The sequence below is a fragment of the Eucyclogobius newberryi genome, unplaced genomic scaffold (assembly GCF_026437365.1).
Source record: "Eucyclogobius newberryi isolate DKJ021-1_F unplaced genomic scaffold, fEucNew1.0.hap1 SCAF_5, whole genome shotgun sequence".
NCBI classification, from domain to species: domain Eukaryota; kingdom Metazoa; phylum Chordata; class Actinopteri; order Gobiiformes; family Gobiidae; genus Eucyclogobius; species Eucyclogobius newberryi.
The window spans coordinates 332,501-358,542 of NW_027316167.1; the positions used below are offsets into that span (position 1 = coordinate 332,501).

The window sequence follows — 26,042 nt, forward strand, 5'->3', positions numbered from 1 at the left end:
CAGCCCATTAGAGCCCGGCCCCTTCAGAGCCCGCCCCTTTAGAGCCCGGCCCCTTCAGAGCCCAGCCCATTAGAGCCCGGCCCCTTCAGAGCCCGCCCCTTTAGAGCCCGGCCCCTTTAGAGCCCGGCCCCTTTGAGGAGTCCTGCCCTTTAGAGTAGGCGACGCCCTACAGTGTCTGTTCCAGCCTCTCGTCCTTCACAGTTTTGGCCTGATACAAATGTTACATTTCTCCTCTTCTTTCTCTAGGACGATCTTTGAATACTAACGAACATTAAACTGCCTTTTTGAACCATCTATAAAAAATATATATATATATATATAACAAATACAGTAGATTAGTAGCAGTAGTATTTATTCAACACGCAAACCTTAAAGCTTACGGACCAATCCTGGTCCACAAGCGGTCAACAGAAGAGTGACCGATGGTTGTGTCCATGTGGTGTGAGTGACCAGTGATTATTACACACATTATAACATTATTGCACACATTATAACATTATTACACACATTATAACATAACATTATAACAATATTATTACACACAACATTATAACATTATTACACACATTATAACATTATTACACACAACATTATTACACACATTATAACATTATTACACACATTATAACATAACATTATTACACACAACATTATTACACACATTATAACATTATTACACACATTATAACATTATTACACACATTATAACATAACATTATTACACACATTATAACATAACATTATTACACACAACATTATTACACACATTATAACATTATTACACACAACATTATTACACACATTATAACATTATTACACACATTATAACATTATTACATTATTACACACATTATAACATAACATTATTACACACATTATTACACACATTATAACATAACATTATTACACACAACATTATTACACACAACATTATTACACACATTATAACATTATAATATTATTACACACAACATCATTACACACATTATAACATAACATTATTACACACAACTTTATTACACACATTATAACATTATTACACACAACGTTATAACATTACACAAAACATTATTACACACAACATAACATTATTACACACAACATTATTAGATACAACATTATTACACACAACACACAATACAATGTAAGATTTGCTGTTTAATATTGATATAATACTAGTTTTAATATGTTGCTTCTCTACACAGTCATGAAGTGAAGGAAACGGTTCAAATACATTTTTCATTTTAAATAACATTAACCCCCGGACCGAATCGGAAATCAGATCGAAATCGGATCGAATCGGATGGAATCTGAGAAAATCAGAAAAAAACGATTTTGAAACGTAAAAATCGGAATCGAATCGATTCTTGAAATTTGAATCGAAACCCAGCTCTAATTGCACACATTATAACACTATTACACACATTATAACACACATAACACTATTGCATATAACACTATTACACACATTATAACATTATTACACATTATAACACGCATTATAACACTATTACACACAGTATAACACTATTACACAGTATAACACGCATTATAATACTATTACACACATTATAACACACAATACTATTACACACAACACGATTACACATATAACACTTATTGCACACATTATAACACTATTGCACACAACACTTATTACACACATTATAACACTATTACACACATTATAACGCGATTACACAGATTATAACACAATTACACACAACACTATTGCGCACATAACACTATTACACACATTATAATACTATAGCACACATTATAACACTATTGCGCACATTATAACACTATTGCACACATGCACACAACACTATTATGCACATTATAACACTATTGCGCACATTATAACACTATTACACACAACACTATTGTACACAACACTATTGCACACATTATAACACAACACTATTACACACAACACTATTGCACACATTATAACACTATTACACACATTACACTATTACACACATTATAACACTGTTGCACACATTATAACACTATTACACACAACACTATTACACACATTATAACACTATTGCGCACACAACACTATTACGCACATTATAACACTATCGCGCACATTATAACACTATTACACACAATACACTATTACACACATTATAACACTATTGCACACATTATAACACTATTATTTACAACACTATTGCGCGCATTATAACACTATTACACACATTATAACACTATTACACACATTATAATACTATAGCACACATTATAACACTATTGCTCACATTATAACACTATTACACACATTATAATACTATAGCTCACATTATAACACTATTGCACACATTATAATACTATTACACACAACACTATTGCGCGCATTATAACACTATTACACACATTATAATACTATAGCACACATTATAACACTATTACACACATTATAACACTATTACACACATTATAATACTATAGCACACATTATAACACTATTGCTCACATTATAACACTATTACACACATTATAATACTATAGCTCACATTATAACACTATTGCACACATTATAATACTATTACACACAACACTATTGCGCGCATTATAACACTATTACACACATTATAATACTATAGCACACATTATAACACTATTACACACATTATAATACTATAGCACACATTATAACACTATTGCTCACATTATAACACTATTGCACACATTATAACACACAATACACTATTACACACATTATAACACTATTATTTACAACACTATTGCTCACATTATAACACTATTACACACATTATAATACTATAGCACACATTATAACACTATTGCTCACATTATAACACTATTACACACATTATAATACTATAGCTCACATTATAACACTATTGCACACATTATAATACTATTACACACAACACTATTGCGCGCATTATAACACTATTACACACATTATAACACACATAACACTATTACACACATTATAACACGATTGCACACATTACATGAGTTTACATTAGAATTGTGTTGCTTCCCCAGTCACAAGATGGCTGCCGCAGCTGCCACGGCAACAGGACCACACCCTCTCTAGACTCACTGGTTTAGCCCTGGACGAGTTTCAGACAGGGCTCTGATTGGCTGCACCGCCACCCTCTGGTTGTTGATTGGCTGTTGATGTTACCGTTCACGACGCCTGGTTTTGTTTGGTTTATTGACTCTTGGTTTAATAAAGATCACATTATAAACAAACGCTGTTGTCCTGGTCCAGCCCTGGTCCAGTCCTGGTCCAGTCCTGGTCCAGCCCTGGTCCAGTCCTGGTCCAGCCCTGGTCCTGCCCTGGTCCAGCCTTGGTCCAGCCCTGGTCCAGTCCTGGTCCAGTCCTGGTCCAGTCCTGGTCCAGCCTTGGTCCAGCCCTGGTCCAGTCTTGGTCCAGTCCTGGTCCAGTCCTGGTCCAGCCCTGGTCCAGTCCTGGTCCAGTCCTGGTCCAGCCCTGGTCCAGTCCTGGTCCAGTCCTGGTCCAGCCCTGGTCCAGTCCTGGTCCAGTCCTAGTCCAGACTCTGGTCTTCTGTTTGGCTTTGGCCCGCTTTGGTTTGGGTTGTTGTGTTTTGTGCCTGGAGCATGAGTTTTGTGACTTAAGACTATTTAATCGGTGCTTTTGGCGATTCATCTCCAGCTTTTTCATAAAATCATTTCAGGGGCAAATATTATACATTTGAAGGAAATATTTAAAAACTGAACATGACATCACACTTCACTACACGTATGACGTCACACTTCGCTACACGTATGACGTCACACTCGACATGTATGACGTCACACTTCACTACACGTATGGCGTCACACTTCACTACACGTATGACATCACACTCGACATGTATGACATCACACTTCACTACACGTATGACATCACACTCGACACGTATGACGTCACACTTCACTACACGTATGACGTCACACTTCACTACAACAATGACATCACACTCGACATGTATGACATCACACTCGACATGTATGACGTCACACTTCACTACACGTATGACATCACACTCGACATGTATGACATCACATTTCACTACACGTATGACGTCACACTTCACTACACGTATGACATCACACTTCACTGCACGTATGACGTCACACTTCACTGCACGTATGACGTCACACTTCACTACACGTATGACGTCACACTTCACTACACGTATGACGTCACACTTCACTACACGTATGACATCACACTTCACTACACGTATGACGTCACACTTCACTGCACGTATGACGTCACACTTCACTACACGTATGACGTCACACTTCACTACACGTATGACGTCACACTTCACTACACGTATGACGTCACACTTCACTGCACGTATGACGTCACACTTCACTGCACGTATGACGTCACACTTCACTACACGTATGACGTCACACTTCACTACACGTATGACGTCACACTTCACTACACGTATGACGTCACTCTTCACTGCACGTATGACGTCACTCTTCACTGCACGTATGACGTCACACTTCACTACACGTATGACATCACACTCGACATGTATGACATCACACTCGACATGTATGACATCACACTCGACATGTATGACGTCACACTTCACTACACGTATGACGTCACACTTCACTACACGTATGACGTCACACTTCACTACACGTATGACGTCACACTTCACTACACGTATGACGTCACACTTCACTGCACGTATAACGTCACACTTCACTACACGTATGACGTCACACTTCACTACACGTTTGACGTCACACTTCACTGCACGTATGACGTCACACTTCACTACACGTATGACATCACACTTCACTACACGTATGACGTCACACTTCACTACACGTTTGACGTCACACTTCACTACACGTATGACGTCACACTTCACTACACGTATGACGTCACACTCGACATGTATGATGTCACACTTCACTACACGTATGACGTCACACTTCACTACACGTATGACGTCACACTCGACATGTATGATGTCACACTTCACTACACGTATGACATCACACTTCACTACACGTATGACGTCACACTTCACTACACGTATGACGTCACACTTCACTACACATATGACGTCACACTTCACTACACGTATGACGTCACACTTCACTACACGTATGACGTCACACTTCACTGCACGTATGACGTCACACTCGACATGTATGACGTCACACTTCACTACACGTATGACGTCACACTTCACTGCACGTATGACATCACACTTCACTACACGTATGACGTCACACTTCACTACACGTTTGACGTCACACTTCACTGCACGTATGACGTCACACTCGACACGTATGACGTCACACTTCACTACACGTATGACGTCACACTTCACTTCACGTATGACGTCACACTTCACTGCACGTATGACGTCACACTTCACTACACGTATGACGTCACACTTCACTACACGTATGACGTCACACTTCACTACATGTATGACGTCACACTTCACTACACGTATGACATCACACTCGACATGTATGACGTCACACTTCACTACACGTATGACGTCACACTTCACTACACGTATGACGTCACACTCGACATGTATGACGTCACACTTCACTACACGTATGACGTCACACTTCACTACATGTATGACGTCACACTTCACTACACGTATGACGTCACACTCGACATGTATGATGTCACACTTCACTACACGTATGACATCACACTTCACTACACGTATGACGTCACAGTTCACTACACGTATGACATCACACTTCACTACACGTATGACGTCACACTTCACTACACGTATGACGTCACACTTCACTACACGTATGACGTCACACTTCACTACACGTATGACGTCACACTTCACTACACGTATGACGTCACACTTCACTACATGTATGACATCACACTCGACATGTATGACGTCACACTTCACTACACGTATGACGTCACACTTCACTACAAGTATGACATCACACTCGACATGTATGACATCACACTCGACATGTATGACGTCACACTTCACTACACGTATGACATCACACTCGACATGTATGACATCACATTTCACTACACGTATGACGTCACACTTCACTACACGTATGACGTCACACTTCACTACACGTATGACGTCACACTTCACTACACGTATGACGTCACACTTCACTACACGTATGACGTCACACTTCACTACACGTATGACGTCACACTTCACTGCACGTATGACGTCACACTTCACTACACGTATGACGTCACTCTTCACTGCACGTATGACGTCACACTTCACTACACGTATGACATCACACTCGACATGTATGACATCACACTCGACATGTATGACATCACACTTCACTACACGTATGACATCACACTCGACACGTATGACGTCACACTTCACTACACATATGACGTCACACTTCACTACACGTATGACGTCACACTTCACTACACGTATGACATCACACTCGACATGTATGACATCACACTCGACATGTATGACGTCACACTTCACTACACGTATGACGTCACACTCGACATGTATGACGTCACACTTCACTACACGTATGACGTCACACTTCACTACACGTATGACGTCACACTCGACATGTATGACGTCACACTTCACTACACGTATGACGTCACACTTCACTACACGTATGACGTCACACTTCACTACAAGTATGACATCACACTCGACATGTATGACATCACACTCGACATGTATGACGTCACACTTCACTACACGTATGACATCACACTCGACACGTATGACGTCACACTTCACTACACGTATGACGTCACACTTCACTACACGTATGACATCACACTCGACATGTATGACGTCACACTTCACTACACGTATGACGTCACACTTCACTACACGTATGACGTCACACTTCACTACAAGTATGACATCACACTCGACATGTATGACATCACACTCGACATGTATGACGTCACACTTCACTACACGTATGACATCACACTCGACACGTATGACGTCACACTTCACTACACGTATGACGTCACACTTCACTACACGTATGACGTCACACTCGACATGTATGACGTCACACTTCACTACATGTATGACGTCACACTTCACTACACGTATGACGTCACACTTCACTACAAGTATGACATCACACTCGACATGTATGACATCACACTCGACATGTATGACGTCACACTTCACTACACGTATGACATCACACTCGACATGTATGACATCACATTTCACTACACGTATGACGTCACACTTCACTACACGTATGACGTCACACTTCACTACACGTATGACGTCACACTTCACTACACGTATGACGTCACACTTCACTGCACGTATGACGTCACACTTCACTACACGTATGACGTCACTCTTCACTGCACGTATGACGTCACACTTCACTACACGTATGACATCACACTCGACATGTATGACATCACACTTCACTACACGTATGACATCACACTCGACACGTATGACGTCACACTTCACTACACGTATGACGTCACACTTCACTACACGTATGACATCACACTCGACATGTATGACATCACACTCGACATGTATGACGTCACACTTCACTACACGTATGACATCACACTCGACATGTATGACATCACACTCGACATGTATGACGTCACACTTCACTACACGTATGACGTCACACTTCACTCCACGTATGACGTCACACTCGACATGTATGACGTCACACTTCACTACACGTATGACGTCACACTTCACTACACGTATGACGTCACACTTCACTGCACGTATGACGTCACACTTCACTACACGTATGACGTCACACTTCACTACACGTATGACGTCACACTTCACTACACGTATGACGTCACACTCGACATGTATGACGTCTCACTTCACTACACGTATGACGTCACACTCGACATGTATGACGTCACACTTCACTACACGTATGACGTCACACTTCACTACACGTATGACGTCACACTTCACTGCACGTATGACGTCACACTTCACTACACGTATGACGTCACACTTCACTACACGTATGACGTCACACTTCACTACACGTATGACGTCACACTTCACTACACGTATGACATCACACTCGACATGTATGACATCACACTCGACATGTATGACATCACACTTCACTACACGAATGACGTCACACTTCACTACACGTATGACGTCACACTCGACACGTATGACGTCACACTCGACATGTATGACGTCACACTTCACTACACGTATGACGTCACACTCGACATGTATGACGTCACACTTCACTACACGTATGACGTCACACTCGACATGTATGACGTCACACTTCACTACACGTATGACGTCACATTTCACTGCACGTATGACGTCACACTTCACTACACCTATGACGTCACACTTCACTACACGTATGACGTCACACTTCACTACACGTATGACGTCACACTTGACATGTATGACGTCACACTTCACTACACGTATGACGTCACACTTCACTGCACGTATGACGTCACACTTCACTACACCTATGACGTCACACTTCACTACATGTATGATGTCACACTTCACTACACGTATGACGTCACACTTCACTACACGTATGACGTCACACTTCACTACACGTATGACGTCACACTTCACTGCACGTATGACATCACACTTCACTGCACGTATGACGTCACACTTCACTACACGTATGACGTCACACTTCACTGCACGTATGACGTCACACTTCACTACACGTATGACGTCACACTTCACTACACGTATGACATCACACTCGACATGTATGACATCACACTCGACATGTATGACGTCACACTTCACTACACGTATGACATCACACTCGACATGTATGACATCACACTCGACATGTATGACGTCACACTTCACTACACGTATGACGTCACACTTCACTCCACGTATGACGTCACACTCGACATGTATGACGTCACACTTCACTACACGTATGACGTCACACTTCACTACACGTATGACGTCACACTTCACTGCACGTATGACGTCACACTTCACTACACGTATGACGTCACACTTCACTACACGTATGACGTCACACTTCACTACACGTATGACGTCACACTCGACATGTATGACGTCACACTTCACTACACGTATGACGTCACACTTCACTGCACGTATGACGTCACACTTCACTACACCTATGACGTCACACTTCACTACACGTATGACGTCACACTTCACTACACGTATGACGTCACACTCGACATGTATGACGTCACACTTCACTACACGTATGACGTCACACTCGACATGTATGACGTCACACTTCACTACACGTATGACGTCACACTTCACTACACGTATGACGTCACACTTCACTGCACGTATGACGTCACACTTCACTACACGTATGACGTCACACTTCACTGCACGTATGACGTCACACTTCACTACACGTATGACATCACACTCGACATGTATGACATCACACACGACATGTATGACATCACACTTCACTACACGTATGACGTCACACTTCACTACACATATGACATCACACTCGACACGTATGACGTCACACTCGACATGTATGACGTCACACTTCACTACACATATGACGTCACACTCGACATGTATGACGTCACACTTCACTACACGTATGACGTCACACTCGACATGTATGACGTCACACTTCACTACACGTATGACGTCACACTCGACATGTATGACGTCACACTTCACTACACGTATGACGTCACACTTCACTACACGTATGACGTCACACTTCACTGCACGTATGACGTCACACTTCACTACACGTATGACGTCACACTTCACTACACGTATGACGTCACACTTCACTGCACGTATGACGTCACACTTCACTACACGTATGACGTCACACTTCACTACACGTATGACGTCACACTTCACTGCACGTATGACATCACACTTCACTGCACGTATGACGTCACACTTCACTACACGTATGACGTCACACTTCACTGCACGTATGACGTCACACTTCACTACACGTATGACGTCACACTTCACTACACGTATGACGTCACACTTCACTACACGTATGACGTCACACTTCACTACACGTATGACGTCACACTTCACTACACGTATGAAGTCACACTTCACTGCACGTATGACGTCACACTTCACTACACGTATGAAGTCACACTTCACTGCACGTATGACGTCACACTTCACTACACGTATGACGTCACACTTCACTACACATATGACGTCACACTTCACTACACGTATGACGTCACACTTCACTACACGTATGACGTCACACTTCACGTTTGATGTCACACTTCACTGCACGTATGACGTCACACTCGACACGTATGACGTCACACTTCACTACACGTATGACGTCACACTTCACTACACGTATGACGTCACACTTCACTACACGTATGACGTCACACTTCACTGCACGTATGACGTCACACTTCACTGTACGTATGACGTCACACTTCACTACACGTATGACGTCACACTTCACTACACGTATGACGTCACACTTCACTACACGTATGACGTCACACTCGACACGTATGACGTCACACTTCACTACACGTATGACGTCACACTTCACTACACGTATGACGTCACACTTCACTACACGTATGACATCACACTTCACTACACGTATGACATCACACTCGACATGTATGACATCACACTTCACTACACGTATGACGTCACACTTCACTACACGTATGACGTCACACTTCACTACACGTATGACGTCACACTTCACTACACGTATGACGTCACACTTCACTACACGTATGACTTCACACTTCACTACACGTATGACATCACACTCGACATGTATGACGTCACACTTCACTACACGTTTGACGTCACACTTCACTACACGTATAACGTCACACTTCACTACACGTATGACGTCACACTTCACTGCACGTATGACGTCACACTTCACTGCACGTATGACGTCACACTTCACTACACGTATGACGTCACACTTCACTACACGTATGACGTCACACTTCACTACACGTATGACATCACACTTCACTACACGTATGACATCACACTTCACTACACGTATGACGTCACACTTCACTACACGTATAACGTCACACTTCACTGCACGTATGACGTCACACTTCACTGCACGTATGACGTCACACTTCACTACACGTATGACGTCACACTTCACTGCACGTATGACGTCACACTTCACTGCACGTATGACGTCACACTTCACTACACGTATGACGTCACACTTCACTACACGTATGACGTCACACTTCACTGCACGTATGACGTCACACTCGACACGTATGACGTCACACTTCACTACACGTATGACGTCACACTTCACTACACGTATGACGTCACACTTCACTACACGTATGACGTCACACGTCACTGCACGTATGACGTCACACTTCACTGTACGTATGACGTCACACTTCACTACACGTATGACGTCACACTTCACTACACGCATGACGTCACACTTCACTACACGCATGACGTCACACTTCACTACACGTATGACGTCACACTTCACTACACGTATGACATCACACTCGACATGTATGACATCACACTTCACTACACGTATGACGTCACACTTCACTACACGTATGACGTCACACTTCACTACACGTATGACGTCACACTTCACTACACGTATGACATCACACTCGACATGTATGACGTCACACTTCACTACACGTTTGACGTCACACTTCACTGCACGTATGACGTCACACTTCACTACACGTATGACGTCACACTTCACTACACATATGACATCACACTCGACACGTATGACGTCACACTCGACATGTATGACGTCACACTTCACTACACGTATGACGTCACACTCGACATGTATGACGTCACACTTCACTACACGTATGACATCACACTTCACTACACCTATGACGTCACACTTCACTACACGTATGACGTCACACTTCACTACACGTATGACGTCACACTTCACTGCACGTATGACATCACACTTCACTGCACGTATGACGTCACACTTCACTACACGTATGACGTCACACTTCACTGTACGTATGACGTCACACTTCACTACACGTATGACGTCACACTTCACTGCACGTATGACGTCACACTTCACTACACGTATGACGTCACACTTCACTACACGTATGACGTCACACTTCACTACACGTATGACGTCACACTTCACTGCACGTATGACGTCACACTTCACTACACGTATGACGTCACACTTCACTACACGTATGACGTCACACTTCACTACACGTATGACGTCACACTTCACTACACGTATGACGTCACACTTCACTACACGTATGACATCACACTTCACTACACGTATGACATCACACTTCACTACACGTATGACATCACACTCGACATGTATGACGTCACACTTCACTACACGTTTGACGTCACACTTCACTGCACGTATGACGTCACACTTCACTACACGTATGACGTCACACTTCACTGCACGTATGACGTCACACTTCACTGCACGTATGACGTCACACTTCACTGCACGTATGACGTCACACTTCACTACACGTATGACGTCACACTTCACTACACGTATGACGTCACACTTCACTACACGTATGACGTCACACTTCACTACACGTATGACGTCACACTTCACTACACGTATGACGTCACACTTCACCTCACGTATGACGTCACACTTCACTGCACGTATGACGTCACACTTCACTGCACGTATGACGTCACACTTCACTGCACGTATGACGTCACACTTCACTACACGTATGACGTCACACTTCACTGCACGTATGACGTCACACTTCACTGCACGTATGACGTCACACTTCACTGCACGTATGACATCACACTTCACTACACGTATGACGTCACACTTCACTACACGTATGACGTCACACTTCACTGCACGTATGACGTCACACTCGACACGTATGACGTCACACTTCACTGCACGTATGACGTCACACTTCACTACACGTATGACGTCACACTTCACTACACGTATGACGTCACACTTCACTACACGTATGACGTCACACTTCACTACACGTATGACGTCACACTTCACTGCACGTATGACGTCACACTTCACTGCACGTATGACGTCACACTTCACTGCACGTATGACGTCACACTTCACTGCACGTATGACGTCACACTTCACTGCACGTATGACGTCACACTTCACTGCACGTATGACGTCACACTTCACTACACGTATGACGTCACACTTCACTACACGTATGACGTCACACTTCACTACACGTATGACGTCACACTTCACTGCACGTATGACGTCACACTTCACTACACGTATGACGTCACACTTCACTACACGTATGACGTCACACTTCACTACACGTATGACGTCACACTTCACTACACGTATGACGTCACACTTCACTACACGTATGACATCACACTCGACATGTATGACGTCACACTTCACTACACGTTTGACGTCACACTTAACTACACGTATGACGTCACACTTCACTACACGTATGACGTCACACTTCACTACACGTATGACGTCACACTTCACTACACGTATGACGTCACACTTCACTGCACGTATGACGTCACACTTCACTGCACGTATGACGTCACACTTCACTGCACGTATGACGTCACACTTCACTGCACGTATGACGTCACACTTCACTGCACGTATGACGTCACACTTCACTGCACGTATGACGTCACACTTCACTACACGTATGACGTCACACTTCACTGCACGTATGACGTCACACTTCACTACACGTATGACGTCACACTTCACTACACGTATGACGTCACACTTCACTACACGTATGACGTCACACTTCACTACACGTATGACGTCACACTTCACTACACGTATGACGTCACACTTCACTACACGTATGACGTCACACTTCACTCTCAGATCAGTAATATTCACCAAAATAAAAAACACGGAAACACGACGGAAAAACACAAATTATGAACGATAATGACTGACCAATCAGGTGCCGCGTTTTCCTTGGGTCAGTTTAGCTAGCGTTAGCAACAGGTTTGATTGACAGCGCCCGCCTCCTTTTGCTGCGCGCTGCTCTGACCAGCCGCGATATCGCCATAGAAACCAGTGGGGAAGTGGGCGAGTACCTTCAACAACCTCGCTCCCGATTTCCCTGGTTGCTATGATACACGTGTGCGGATTAGCTGCTATAAACTACTAGCTTCATAAAGGCTTCATGCTATGGGTGACATCACAACTCACTCACTACGGGCGTGGCCAGGTGTGATGTCATGTGGTCGTTTCAGCCGTTTTTCATGAATCTGTCCTTTGTGTCTCATTCACTTCACTAAACCAGGACTAAACCAGGACTAAACCAGGACTAAACCAGGACTAAACCAGGATTAAACCAGGACTAAACCAGGTCTAAACCAGGTCTAAGGACTCCGGTCCTGGTCCCGATCCCGGTCCTGGTCTCATGTTGTCTCTTGTGTTTCTTTGTGTTCCAGGGTTTGAAGGCTGCTCGATGGTGCCCTCTATCTACCCTCTGGAGACACTGCACAACTCTCTGTCTCTGAAGAAAGTCACAGAGTTCCTGGGTTTGGTTTGTGAGAACGCCGGAGATGCTCACAGCCGCGCTGGCCGAGGTAAGTACGCCGTCCTTCACGCCGTCCTTCACGCCGTCCTTCACATTCAGGAGGAGGGCGTTCGGGAGGAGAGCGTTCGTGAGGAGGGCGTTCGGGAGGAGGCCGTTCGGGAGGAGGGCGTTCGTGAGGAGGGCGGTCGGGAGGAGGGCGTTCGGGAGGAGGGCGTTCGGGATGAGGGCGTTCGTGAGGAGGGCGTTCGTGAGGAGGGCGTTCGGGAGGAGAGCGTTCGTGAGGAGGGCGTTCGGGAGGAGGGCGTTCGGGAGGAGAGCGTTCGTGAGGAGGGCGTTCGGGAGGAGGGCGTTCGGGAGGAGGGCGTTCGTGAGGAGGGCGGTCGGGAGGAGGGCGTTCGGGAGGAGGGCGTTCGGGATGAGGGCGTTCGTGAGGAGGGCGTTCGGGAGGAGGGCGTTCGTGAGGAGGGCGTTCGTGAGGAGGGCGTTCGTGAGGAGGGCGTTCGTGAGGAGGGCGTTCGGGAGGAGGGCGTTCGGGAGGAGGGCGTTCGTGAGGAGGGCGTTCGTGAGGAGGGCTTTCGGGAGGAGGGCGTTCGTGAGGAGGGCGTTCGGGAGGAGGGCGTTCGTGAGGAGGGCGTTCGGGAGGAGGGCGTTCGTGAGGAGGGCGTTCGGGAGGAGGGCGTTCGTGAGGAGGGCTTTCGGGAGGAGGGCGTTCGGGAGGAGGGCGTTCGGGAGGAGGGCGTTCGTGAGGAGGGCTTTCGGGAGGAGGGCGTTCGTGAGGAGGGCGTTGGGGAGGAGGGCGTTCGGGAGGAGGGCGTTCGGGAGGAGGGCGTTCGGGAGGAGGGCGTTCGTGAGGAGGGCGTTCGGGAGGAGGGCGTTCGTGAGGAGGGCTTTCGGGAGGAGGGCGTTCGTGAGGAGGGCGTTCGGGAGGAGGGCGTTCGTGAGGAGAGCGTTCGGGAGGAGGGCGTTCGTGAGGAGGGCGTTCGTGAGGAGGGCGTTCGGGATGAGGGCGTTCGTGAGGAGGGCGTTCGTGAGGAGGGCGTTCGTGAGGAGGGCGTTCGGGAGGAGGGCGTTCGGGAGGAGGGCGTTCGGGAGGAGGGCGTTTGTGAGGAGAGCGTTCGGTAGGAGGGCGTTCGGGAGGAGGGCGTTCGGGAGGAGGGCGTTCGGGAGGAGGGCGTTCGGGAGGAGGGCGTTCTGGAGGAGGGCGTTCGGGAGGAGGGCGTTCGTGAGGAGGGCGTTCGGGACGAGGGCGTTCGTGAGGAGAGCGTTCGTGAGGAGGGCGTTCGTGAGGAGGGCGTTCGGGAGGAGGGCGTTCGGGAGGAGGGCGTTCAGGAGGAGGGCGTTCAGGAGGAGGGCGTTCTGGAGGAGGGCGTTCGGGAGGAGGGCGTTCGGGACGAGGGCGTTCGTGAGGAGGGCGTTCGGGAGGACGGCGTTCGTGAGGAGGGCGTTCGTGAGGAGGGCGTTCGGGAGGAGGGCGTTCGGGAGGAGGGCGTTCGGGAGGAGGGCGTTCGGGAGGAGGGCGTTCGTGAGGAGAGCGTTCGGGAGGAGGGCGTTCGGGAGGAGGGCGTTCGGGAGGAGGGCATTCTGGAGGAGGGCGTTCTGGAGGAGGGCGTTCGGGAGGAGGGCGTTCGGGACGAGGGCGTTCGTGAGGAGAGCGTTCGTGAGGAGGGCGTTCGGGAGGAGGGCGTTCGGGAGGAGGGCGTTCGTGAGGAGGGCGTTCGGGACGAGGGCGTTCGTGAGGAGGGCGTTCGTGAGGAGGGCGTTCGGGACGAGGGCGTTCGGGAGGAGGGCGTTCGTGAGGAGGGCGTTCGTGAGGAGGGCGTTCGGGAGGAGGGCGTTCTGGAGGAGGGCGTTCGTGAGGAGGGCGTTCGTGAGGAGGGCGTTCGGGAGGAGGGCGTTCGTGAGGAGGGCGTTCGTGAGGAGGGCTTTCGTGAGGAGGGCGTTCGGGAGGAGGGCGTTCGTGAGGAGGGCGTTCGTGAGGAGGGCGTTCTGGAGGAGGGCGTTCGGGAGGAGGGCGTTCGTGAGGAGGGCGTTCGTGAGGAGGGCGTTCGGGAGGAGGGCGTTCGTGAGGAGGGCGTTCGTGAGGAGGGCGTTCGGGAGGAGGGCGTTCGGGAGGAGGGCGTTCGTGAGGAGGGCGTTCGTGAGGAGGGCGTTCGTGAGGAGGGCGTTCGGGAGGAGGGCGTTCGGGAGGAGGGCGTTCGGGAGGAGGGCGTTCGTGAGGAGGGCGTTCGGGAGGAGGGCGTTCGGGAGGAGGGCGTTCGTCGGGAGGAGGGAGGGCGTTCGGGAGGAGGGAGGGCGTTGGGGAGGAGGGCGTTCGGGAGGAGTGCGTTCGGGAGGAGTGCGTTCGGGAGGAGGGCGTTCGGGAGGAGGGCGTTCGTGAGGAGGGCGTTCGGGAGGAGGGCGTTCGGGAGGAGGGCGTTCGTCGGGAGGAGGGAGGGCGTTCGGGAGGAGGGAGGGCGTTGGGGAGGAGGGCGTTCGGGAGGAGTGCGTTCGGGAGGAGTGCGTTCGGGAGGAGGGCGTTCGGGAGGAGGGAGGGCGTTGGGGAGGAGGGCGTTCGGGAGGAGAGCGTTCGTGAGGAGGGAGGGCGTTGGGGAGGAGGGCGTTCGGGAGGAGGGCGTTCTGGAGGAGGGCGTTCGGGAGGAGGGCGTTCGGGAGGAGGGCGTTCTGGAGGAGGGCGTTCGGGAGGAGGGCGTTCGTGAGGAGGGCGTTCGTGAGGAGGGCGTTCGGGAGGAGGGCGTTCGGGAGGAGGGCGTTCGTGAGGAGGGCGTTCGTGAGGAGGGCGTTCGTGAGGAGGGCGTTCGTGAGGAGGGCGTTCGGGAGGAGGGCGTTCTGGAGGATGGCGTTCGTGAGGAGGGCGTTCGTGAGGAGGGCGTTCGGGAGGAGGGCGTTCGTGAGGAGGGCGTTCGGGAGGAGGGCGTTCGGGAGGAGGGCGTTCGGGAGGAGGGCGTCACATAATTCAAATGTGTTCTTGCAGCTCTGTCGGACATGTTCTCAGCGCAGCAGCCTTCAGTAGAGTCCTTCCTCCCACAGAGAGTCCTGCCCTCAGCACTGAAGTCCAGAGCTGACCGCCCGCCCTGGTGTGAGTACGACCATCTTTACACACAATGAGACACACAAGAGGACATAAGACCATCTTTACACACAATGAGACACACACAAGAGGACATAAGACCATCTTTACACACAATGAGACACACACAAGAGGACATAAGACCATCTTTACACACAATGAGACACACAAGAGGACATAAGACCATCTTTACACACAATGAGACACACACAAGAGGACATAAGACCATCTTTACACACAATGAGACACACAAGAGGACATAAGACCATCTTTACACACAATGAGACACACACAAGAGGACATAAGACCATCTTTACACACAATGAGACACACAAGAGGACATAAGACCATCTTTACACACAATGAGACACACAAGAGGACATAAGACCATCTTTACACACAATGAGACACACAAGAGGACATAAGACCATCTTTACACACAATGAGACACACAAGAGGACATAAGACCATCTTTACACACAATGAGACACACACAAGAGGACATAAGACCATCTTTACACACAATGAGACACACAAGAGGACATAAGACCATCTTTACACACAATGAGACACACACAAGAGGACATAAGACCATCTTTACACACAATGAGACACACAAGAGGACATAAGACCATCTTTACACACAATGAGACACACAAGAGGACATAAGACCATCTTTACACACAATGAGACACACAAGAGGACATAAGACCATCTTTACACACAATGAGACACAAACACAACTAAACAAAGTTGGAAGAATAAGTCTGGACTTATTTAAAGTGATAAACACATTAAAATAGATAATTTAATAATAATATATATTGAGGCTCTTTACGATGGTCCAACATCAAAGGTCACATGACAGACTGACTCTGGACAGAGGAGTGAGACAGGGCTGTGCTTGGTCCCCTCTGTTGTTTTTGTCCTTGTCTTGAGACAGAACACAGTACACAACGGTCGTCATCCCCATATAAAGCACTCGTTTGCGCTAAGTAGCTCACGAATACGTTCTATCTCTTGCATGTTCTGTTCATATAAACATGTAATGCAAAAATTGAACATTATTACTGTATACGGGGCCAAAAACACAAAGTGGGCGGAGCCCACTCAAAATTAACGAAAGTACCCGTCAGTGACCAGGGACCCACACCATGAGGTAGGAAAGCGCGAGCGCTTTCCGAAAATGTATAGTTTATGATATTTGAAAAATAGGAAACATTGTTTTCGCATCGGAATATTCTTCTTCTTCTTCTTCTTCTTCTTCTTCTTCTTCTTCTTCTTCTCGGGACACGCCCCCCTATTTTTCACCCAGTGACATTGACGAAAAGTCACAAAAATGTTCACACCTCTAAAGATCGTGCCTCTCTACATTCTGGCTATTTCCCTTTTCTAAAATTTTAAATATTGGCTCGTCAGCGCCCCCAAATGTACCAAAAATGCATTGAGAGATTGGACTTGACCCAAAAAAAATCTGATGGTAGAATCATGAAATTTGGCGCAGAGGTAGATGGCGACAAGAGAAGTAAAAAATATTATTACGGCAACGCCGTCCGCCCAACCAAATGTCGGCCATATTGGTTCAAAAATGGCTAAGCATGACTCGGGAGTTTTTCCATACGTTGTACTTTCACAAACTCCTCCCCCTCAGGGCGTTGGCTCTAAAAAGCTGAAATTTGGTGAAATGAGGAGTGGGACATGAAAAGTTATTTAAATGACTTTGACCCTGTCACAGTTTCTGTGGGTTTGGGCGAAGCCACAAACTGTAGCTAGAATTTCAGAAATCTCCCAAATGTAACATTTCTGCCGTTTGCGCAGATAAAGTCCGAATTGCGTCAAATTAGAATCAGTTGTTAAACTCTTTGCCCTAAACCTACTTGAAGTGAAATACATTAATTTGGCGCCACAGCGCCCCCTAGAGATTTTATATGGAGGTTAAATGTTTAGTTTTGCGAAATTATATGAAATTTGACACAAAACTCAATTTTGGCCCCATCAAAAAGTCAATGACTCATGTCATAATTGTTATGTCTTTGTCAACAATGACCGAGACTTCCCATGTTATTCCAATGGGGAAATTGCCAGAACATGTTTACACTTTAGACTTTTCACAAACTCCTCCCCCTCAGGGCGTTTGCCCTATTAACCTGAAATTTGGTGAGACTCATCTTCAGAAGTAAAAGTTATAAACATTTTTATTCAAAGAGTCACGGTCTCTTCATTTTGCCAAGAATTCAAAATAAAATGTCTTTTTGATGTAAAACAAAGGGGAGAAGATGTGACAGCGTCACAGATTCAACAGTAGATGTAATAAAAGGACAATTGGGGCGCGTTAGCCACGCCCCCTCCTCTTGCGGCGTGGCGGCGGCGTGGCGAGGGCCGATCATTGCCGCTTGCGGCTATATTTTTATCTTATTTTTGTAAGGCCCAAAATCAGAACAACAGTTTCCTCTGAGGGCGACAGTGATAAATTAATCAACAATGTCTGTGGAGACGAGGGACGATGTCCCAGAGTCCTCTGTCCTTAGACCCTCCTTCTGTCCTTAGACCCTCCTTCTGTCCTTAGACCCTCCTTCGGTCCTTAGCCCCTCCGTCTGTCCTTAGACCCTCCCTCTGTCCTTAGCCCCTCCTTCCGTCCTTAGACCCTCCTTCTGTCCTTAGCCCCTCCTTCTGTCCTCAGACGCTCCTTCGGTCCTTAGCCCCTCCGTCTGTCCTTAGACCCTCCCTCTGTCCTTAGACCCTCCTTCTGTCCTCAGACCCTCCTTCTGTCCTTAGACCCTCCTTCTGTCATTAGCCCCTCCTTCTGTCCTTAGCCCCCCCTTCTGTCCTTAGACACTCCTTCTGTCCTCAGACCCTCCTTCTGTCCTTAGACCCTCCTTCTGTCCTTAGACCCTCCTTCTGTCCTTAGACCCTCCTTCTATCCTTAGCCCCTCCCTCTGTCCTTAGCCCCTCCTTCTGTCCTTAGCCCCTCCCTCTGTCCTTAGCCCCTCCTTCTGTCCTTAGCCCTTCCTTCTGTCCTTAGACCCTCCCTCTGTCCTTAGACCCTCCTTCTGTCCTCAGACCCTCCTTCTGTCCTTAGACCCTCCTTCTGTCCTTAGCCCCTCCTTCTGTCCTCAGACCCTCCTTCGGTCCTTAGCCCCTCCGTCTGTCCTTAGCCCCTCCTTCTGTCCTTAGACCCTCCTTCTGTCCTTAGACCCTCCTTCTGTCCTTAGCCCCTCCTTCTGTCCTCAGACCCTCCCTCTGTCCTTAGACCCTCCTTCTGTCCTCAGACCCTCCTTCTGTCCTTAGACCCTCCTTCTGTCATTAGCCCCTCCTTCTGTCCTTAGCCCCCCCTTCTGTCCTTAGACACTCCTTCTGTCCTCAGACCCTCCTTCTGTCCTTAGACCCTCCTTCTGTCCTTAGACCCTCCTTCTGTCCTAAGACCCTCCTTCTATCCTTAGCCCCTCCCTCTGTCCTTAGCCCCTCCTTCTGTCCTTAGCCCCTCCCTCTGTCCTTAGCCCCTCCTTCTGTCCTTAGCCCTTCCTTCTGTCCTTAGACCCTCCCTCTGTCCTTAGACCCTCCTTCTGTCCTCAGACCCTCCTTCTGTCCTTAGACCCTCCTTCTGTCCTTAGCCCCTCCTTCTGTCCTTAGACCCTCCTTCTGTCCTTAGACCCTCCTTCTGTCCTTAGACCCTCCTTCTGTCCTTAGACCCTCCTTCTGTCCTTAGCTCCTCCTTCTGTCTTTAGCTCCTCCTTCTGTCCTTTGACCCTCCTTCTGTCCTTAGACCCTCCTTCTGTCCTTAGCTCCTCCTTCTGTCCTTAGACCCTCCTTCTGTCCTTAGCTCCTCCTTCTGTCCTTAGACCCTCCTTCTGTCCTTAGCTCCTCCTTCTGTCCTTAGACCCTCCTTCTGTCCTTAGACCCTCCTTCTGTCCTTAGATCCTCCTTCTGTCCTTAGCCCCTCCTTCTGTCCTTAGACCCTCCTTCTGTCCTTAGCCCCTCCTTCTGTGCTTAGACCCTCCTTCTGTCCTTAGACCCTCCTTCTGTCCTTAGCCCCTCCTTCTGTCCTTAGATCCTCCTTCTGTCCTTAGACCCTCCTTCTGTCCTTAGACCCTCCTTCTGTCCTTAGCTCCTCCTTCTGTCTTTAGCTCCTCCTTCTGTCCTTTGACCCTCCTTCTGTCCTTAGACCCTCCTTCTGTCCTTAGATCCTCCTTCTGTCCTTTGACCCTCCTTCTGTCCTTAGATCCTCCTTCTGTCCTTAGACCCTCCTTCTGTCCTTAGCTCCTCCTTCTGTCCTTAGCCCCTCCTTCTGTCCTTAGACCCTCCTTCTGTCCTTAGCCCCTCCTTCTGTCCTTAGACCCTCCTTCTGTCCTTAGACCCTCCTTCTGTCCTTAGCCCCTCCTTCTGTCCTTAGACCCTCCTTCTGTCCTCAGACCCTCCTTCTGTCCTTAGACCCTCCTTCTGTCATTAGCCCCTCCTTCTGTCCTTAGCCCCCCCTTCTGTCCTTAGACACTCCTTCTGTCCTCAGACCCTCCTTCTGTCCTTAGATCCTCCTTCTGTCCTTAAACCCTCCTTCTGTCCTTTGACCCTCCTTCTGTCCTTAGACCCTCCTTCTGTCCTTAGCTCCTCCTTCTGTCCTTAGCCCCTCCTTCTGTCCTTAGACCCTCCTTCTGTCCTTAGACCCTCCTTCTGTCCTTAGCTCCTCCTTCTGTCCTTAGACCCTCCTTCTGCCCTTAGACCCTCCTTCTGTCCTTAGATCCTCCTTCTGTCCTTTGACCCTCCTTCTGTCCTTAGCCCCTCCTTCTGTCCTTAGCTCCTCCTTCTGTCCTTAGACCCTCCTTCTGTCCTTAGATCCTCCTTCTGTCCTTAGACCCTCCTTCTGTCCTTAAACCCTCCTTCTGTCCTTTGACCCTCCTTCTGTCCTTAGACCCTCCTTCTGTCCTTAGCTCCTCCTTCTGTCCTTAGCCCCTCCTTCTGTCCTTAGACCCTCCTTCTGTCCTTAGCTCCTCCTTCTGTCCTTAGACCCTCCTTCTGTCCTTAGATCCTCCTTCTGTCCTTAGACCCTCCTTCTGCCCTTAGACCCTCCTTCTGTCCTTAGACCCTCCTTCTGTCCTTAGACCCTCCTTCTGTCCTTAGCCCCTCCTTCTGTCCTTAGACCCTCCTTCTGTCCTTAGACCCTCCTTCTGTCCTTAGATCCTCCTTCTGTCCTTAGCTCCTCCTTCTGTCCTTAGCCCCTCCTTCTGTCCTTAGACCCTCCTTCTGTCCTTAGACCCTCCTTCTGTCCTTAGACCCTCCTTCTGTCCTTAGATCCTCCTTCTGTCCTTAGCTCCTCCTTCTGTCCTTAGCCCCTCCTTCTGTCCTTAGACCCTCCTTCTGTCCTTAGACCCTCCTTCTGTCCTTAGATCCTCCTTCTGTCCTTAGACCCTCCTTCTGTCCTTAAACCCTCCTTCTGTCCTTTGACCCTCCTTCTGTCCTTAGACCCTCCTTCTGTCCTTAGCTCCTCCTTCTGTCCTTAGCCCCTCCTTCTGTCCTTAGACCCTCCTTCTGTCCTTAGACCCTCCTTCTGTCCTTAGCTCCTCCTTCTGTCCTTAGACCCTCCTTCTGTCCTTAGCTCCTCCTTCTGTCCTTAGCCCCTCCTTCTGTCCTTAGACCCTCCTTCTGTCCTTAGATCCTCCTTCTGTCCTTAGCTCCTCCTTCTGTCCTTAGCCCCTCCTTCTGTCCTTAGACCTTCCTTCTGTCCTTAGACCCTCCTTCTGTCCTTAGACCCTCCTTCTGTCCTTAGACCCTCCTTCTGTCCTTAGACCCTCCTTCTGTCCTTAGATCCTCCTTCTGTCCTTAGCTCCTCCTTCTGTCCTTAGCCCCTCCTTCTGTCCTTAGACCCTCCTTCTGTCCTTAGACCCTCCTTCTGTCCTTAGACCCTCCTTCTGTCCTTAGACCCTCCTTCTGTCCTTAGACCCTCCTTCTGTCCTTAGCCCCTCCTTCTGTCCTTAGCCCCTCCTTCTGTCCTTAGACCCTCCTTCTGTCCTTAGACCCTCCTTCTGTCCTTAGACCCTCCTTCTGTCCTTAGACCCTCCTTCTGTCCTTAGATCCTCCTTCTGTCCTTAGCTCCTACTTCTGTCCTTAGCCTCTCCTTCTGTCCTTAGACCCTCCTTCTGTCCTTAGACCCTCCTTCTGTCCTTAGACCCTCCTTCTATCCTTAGCCCCTCCCTCTGTCCTTAGCCCCTCCTTCTGTCCTTAGCCCCTCCCTCTGTCCTTAGCCCCTCCTTCTGTCCTTAGCCCTTCCTTCTGTCCTTAGACCCTCCCTCTGTCCTTAGACCCTCCTTCTGTCCTCAGACCCTCCTTCTGTCCTTAGACCCTCCTTCTGTCCTTATCCCCTCCTTCTGTCCTCAGACCCTCCTTCGGTCCTTAGCCCCTCCGTCTGTCCTTAGCCCCTCCTTCTGTCCTTAGACCCTCCTTCTGTCCTTAGACCCTCCTTCTGTCCTTAGCCCCTCCTTCTGTCCTTAGACCCTCCCTCTGTCCTTAGACCCTCCTTCTGTCCTCAGACCCTCCTTCTGTCCTTAGACCCTCCTTCTGTCATTAGCCCCTCCTTCTGTCCTTAGCCCCCCCTTCTGTCCTTAGACACTCCTTCTGTCCTCAGACCCTCCTTCTGTCCTTAGACCCTCCTTCTGTCCTTAGACCCTCCTTCTGTCCTAAGACCCTCCTTCTATCCTTAGCCCCTCCCTCTGTCCTTAGCCCCTCCTTCTGTCCTTAGCCCCTCCCTCTGTCCTTAGCCCCTCCTTCTGTCCTTAGCCCTTCCTTCTGTCCTTAGACCCTCCCTCTGTCCTTAGACCCTCCTTCTGTCCTCAGACCCTCCTTCTGTCCTTAGACCCTCCTTCTGTCCTTAGCCCCTCCTTCTGTCCTTAGACCCTCCTTCTGTCCTTAGACCCTCCTTCTGTCCTTAGACCCTCCTTCTGTCCTTAGACCCTCCTTCTGTCCTTAGCTCCTCCTTCTGTCTTTAGCTCCTCCTTCTGTCCTTTGACCCTCCTTCTGTCCTTAGACCCTCCTTATGTCCTTAGCTCCTCCTTCTGTCCTTAGACCCTCCTTCTGTCCTTAGCTCCTCCTTCTGTCCTTAGACCCTCCTTCTGTCCTTAGCTCCTCCTTCTGTCCTTAGCTCCTCCTTCTGTCCTTAGACCCTCCTTCTGTCCTTAGATCCTCCTTCTGTCCTTAGCCCCTCCTTCTGTCCTTAGACCCTCCTTCTGTCCTTAGCCCCTCCTTCTGTGCTTAGACCCTCCTTCTGTCCTTAGACCCTCCGTCTGTCCTTAGCCCCTCCTTCTGTCCTTAGATCCTCCTTCTGTCCTTAGACCCTCCTTCTGTCCTTAGACCCTCCTTCTGTCCTTAGCTCCTCCTTCTGTCTTTAGCTCCTCCTTCTGTCCTTTGACCCTCCTTCTGTCCTTAGACCCTCCTTCTGTCCTTAGATCCTCCTTCTGTCCTTTGACCCTCCTTCTGTCCTTAGATCCTCCTTCTGTCCTTAAACCCTCCTTCTGTCCTTTGACCCTCCTTCTGTCCTTAGACCCTCCTTCTGTCCTTAGCTCCTCCTTCTGTCCTTAGCCCCTCCTTCTGTCCTTAGACCCTCCTTCTGTCCTTAGCCCCTCCTTCTGTCCTTAGACCCTCCTTCTGTCCTTAGACCCTCCTTCTGTCCTTAGCCCCTCCTTCTGTCCTTAGACCCTCCCTCTGTCCTTAGACCCTCCTTCTGTCCTCAGACCCTCCTTCTGTCCTTAGACCCTCCTTCTGTCATTAGCCCCTCCTTCTGTCCTTAGCCCCCCCTTCTGTCCTTAGACACTCCTTCTGTCCTCAGACCCTCCTTCTGTCCTTAGATCCTCCTTCTGTCCTTAAACCCTCCTTCTGTCCTTTGACCCTCCTTCTGTCCTTAGACCCTCCTTCTGTCCTTAGCTCCTCCTTCTGTCCTTAGCCCCTCCTTCTGTCCTTAGACCCTCCTTCTGTCCTTAGACCCTCCTTCTGTCCTTAGCTCCTCCTTCTGTCCTTAGACCCTCCTTCTGCCCTTAGACCCTCCTTCTGTCCTTAGATCCTCCTTCTGTCCTTTGACCCTCCTTCTGTCCTTAGCCCCTCCTTCTGTCCTTAGCTCCTCCTTCTGTCCTTAGACCCTCCTTCTGTCCTTAGATCCTCCTTCTGTCCTTAGACCCTCCTTCTGTCCTTAAACCCTCCTTCTGTCCTTTGACCCTCCTTCTGTCCTTAGACCCTCCTTCTGTCCTTAGCTCCTCCTTCTGTCCTTAGCCCCTCCTTCTGTCCTTAGACCCTCCTTCTGTCCTTAGCTCCTCCTTCTGTCCTTAGACCCTCCTTCTGTCCTTAGATCCTCCTTCTGTCCTTAGACCCTCCTTCTGCCCTTAGACCCTCCTTCTGTCCTTAGACCCTCCTTCTGTC

The 26,042-nt window shown here is 48.5% G+C and overlaps 1 protein-coding gene across 8 annotated transcripts in view; it reads left to right on the forward strand.

Moving 5' to 3' along the window:
- Positions 1–26,042, forward strand: part of ppip5k1a (diphosphoinositol pentakisphosphate kinase 1a) — a 144,333-nt gene that overhangs the window by 72,801 nt on the left and 45,490 nt on the right. For all 8 annotated transcript variants that reach the window (XM_072465791.1, XM_072465793.1, XM_072465792.1 and 5 more), the window contains 2 exons: positions 14,493–14,630; positions 17,553–17,657. In XM_072465791.1, the coding sequence (XP_072321892.1) occupies positions 14,493–14,630; positions 17,553–17,657 (243 nt within the window). The remainder of the gene's footprint in view (positions 1–14,492; positions 14,631–17,552; positions 17,658–26,042) is intronic.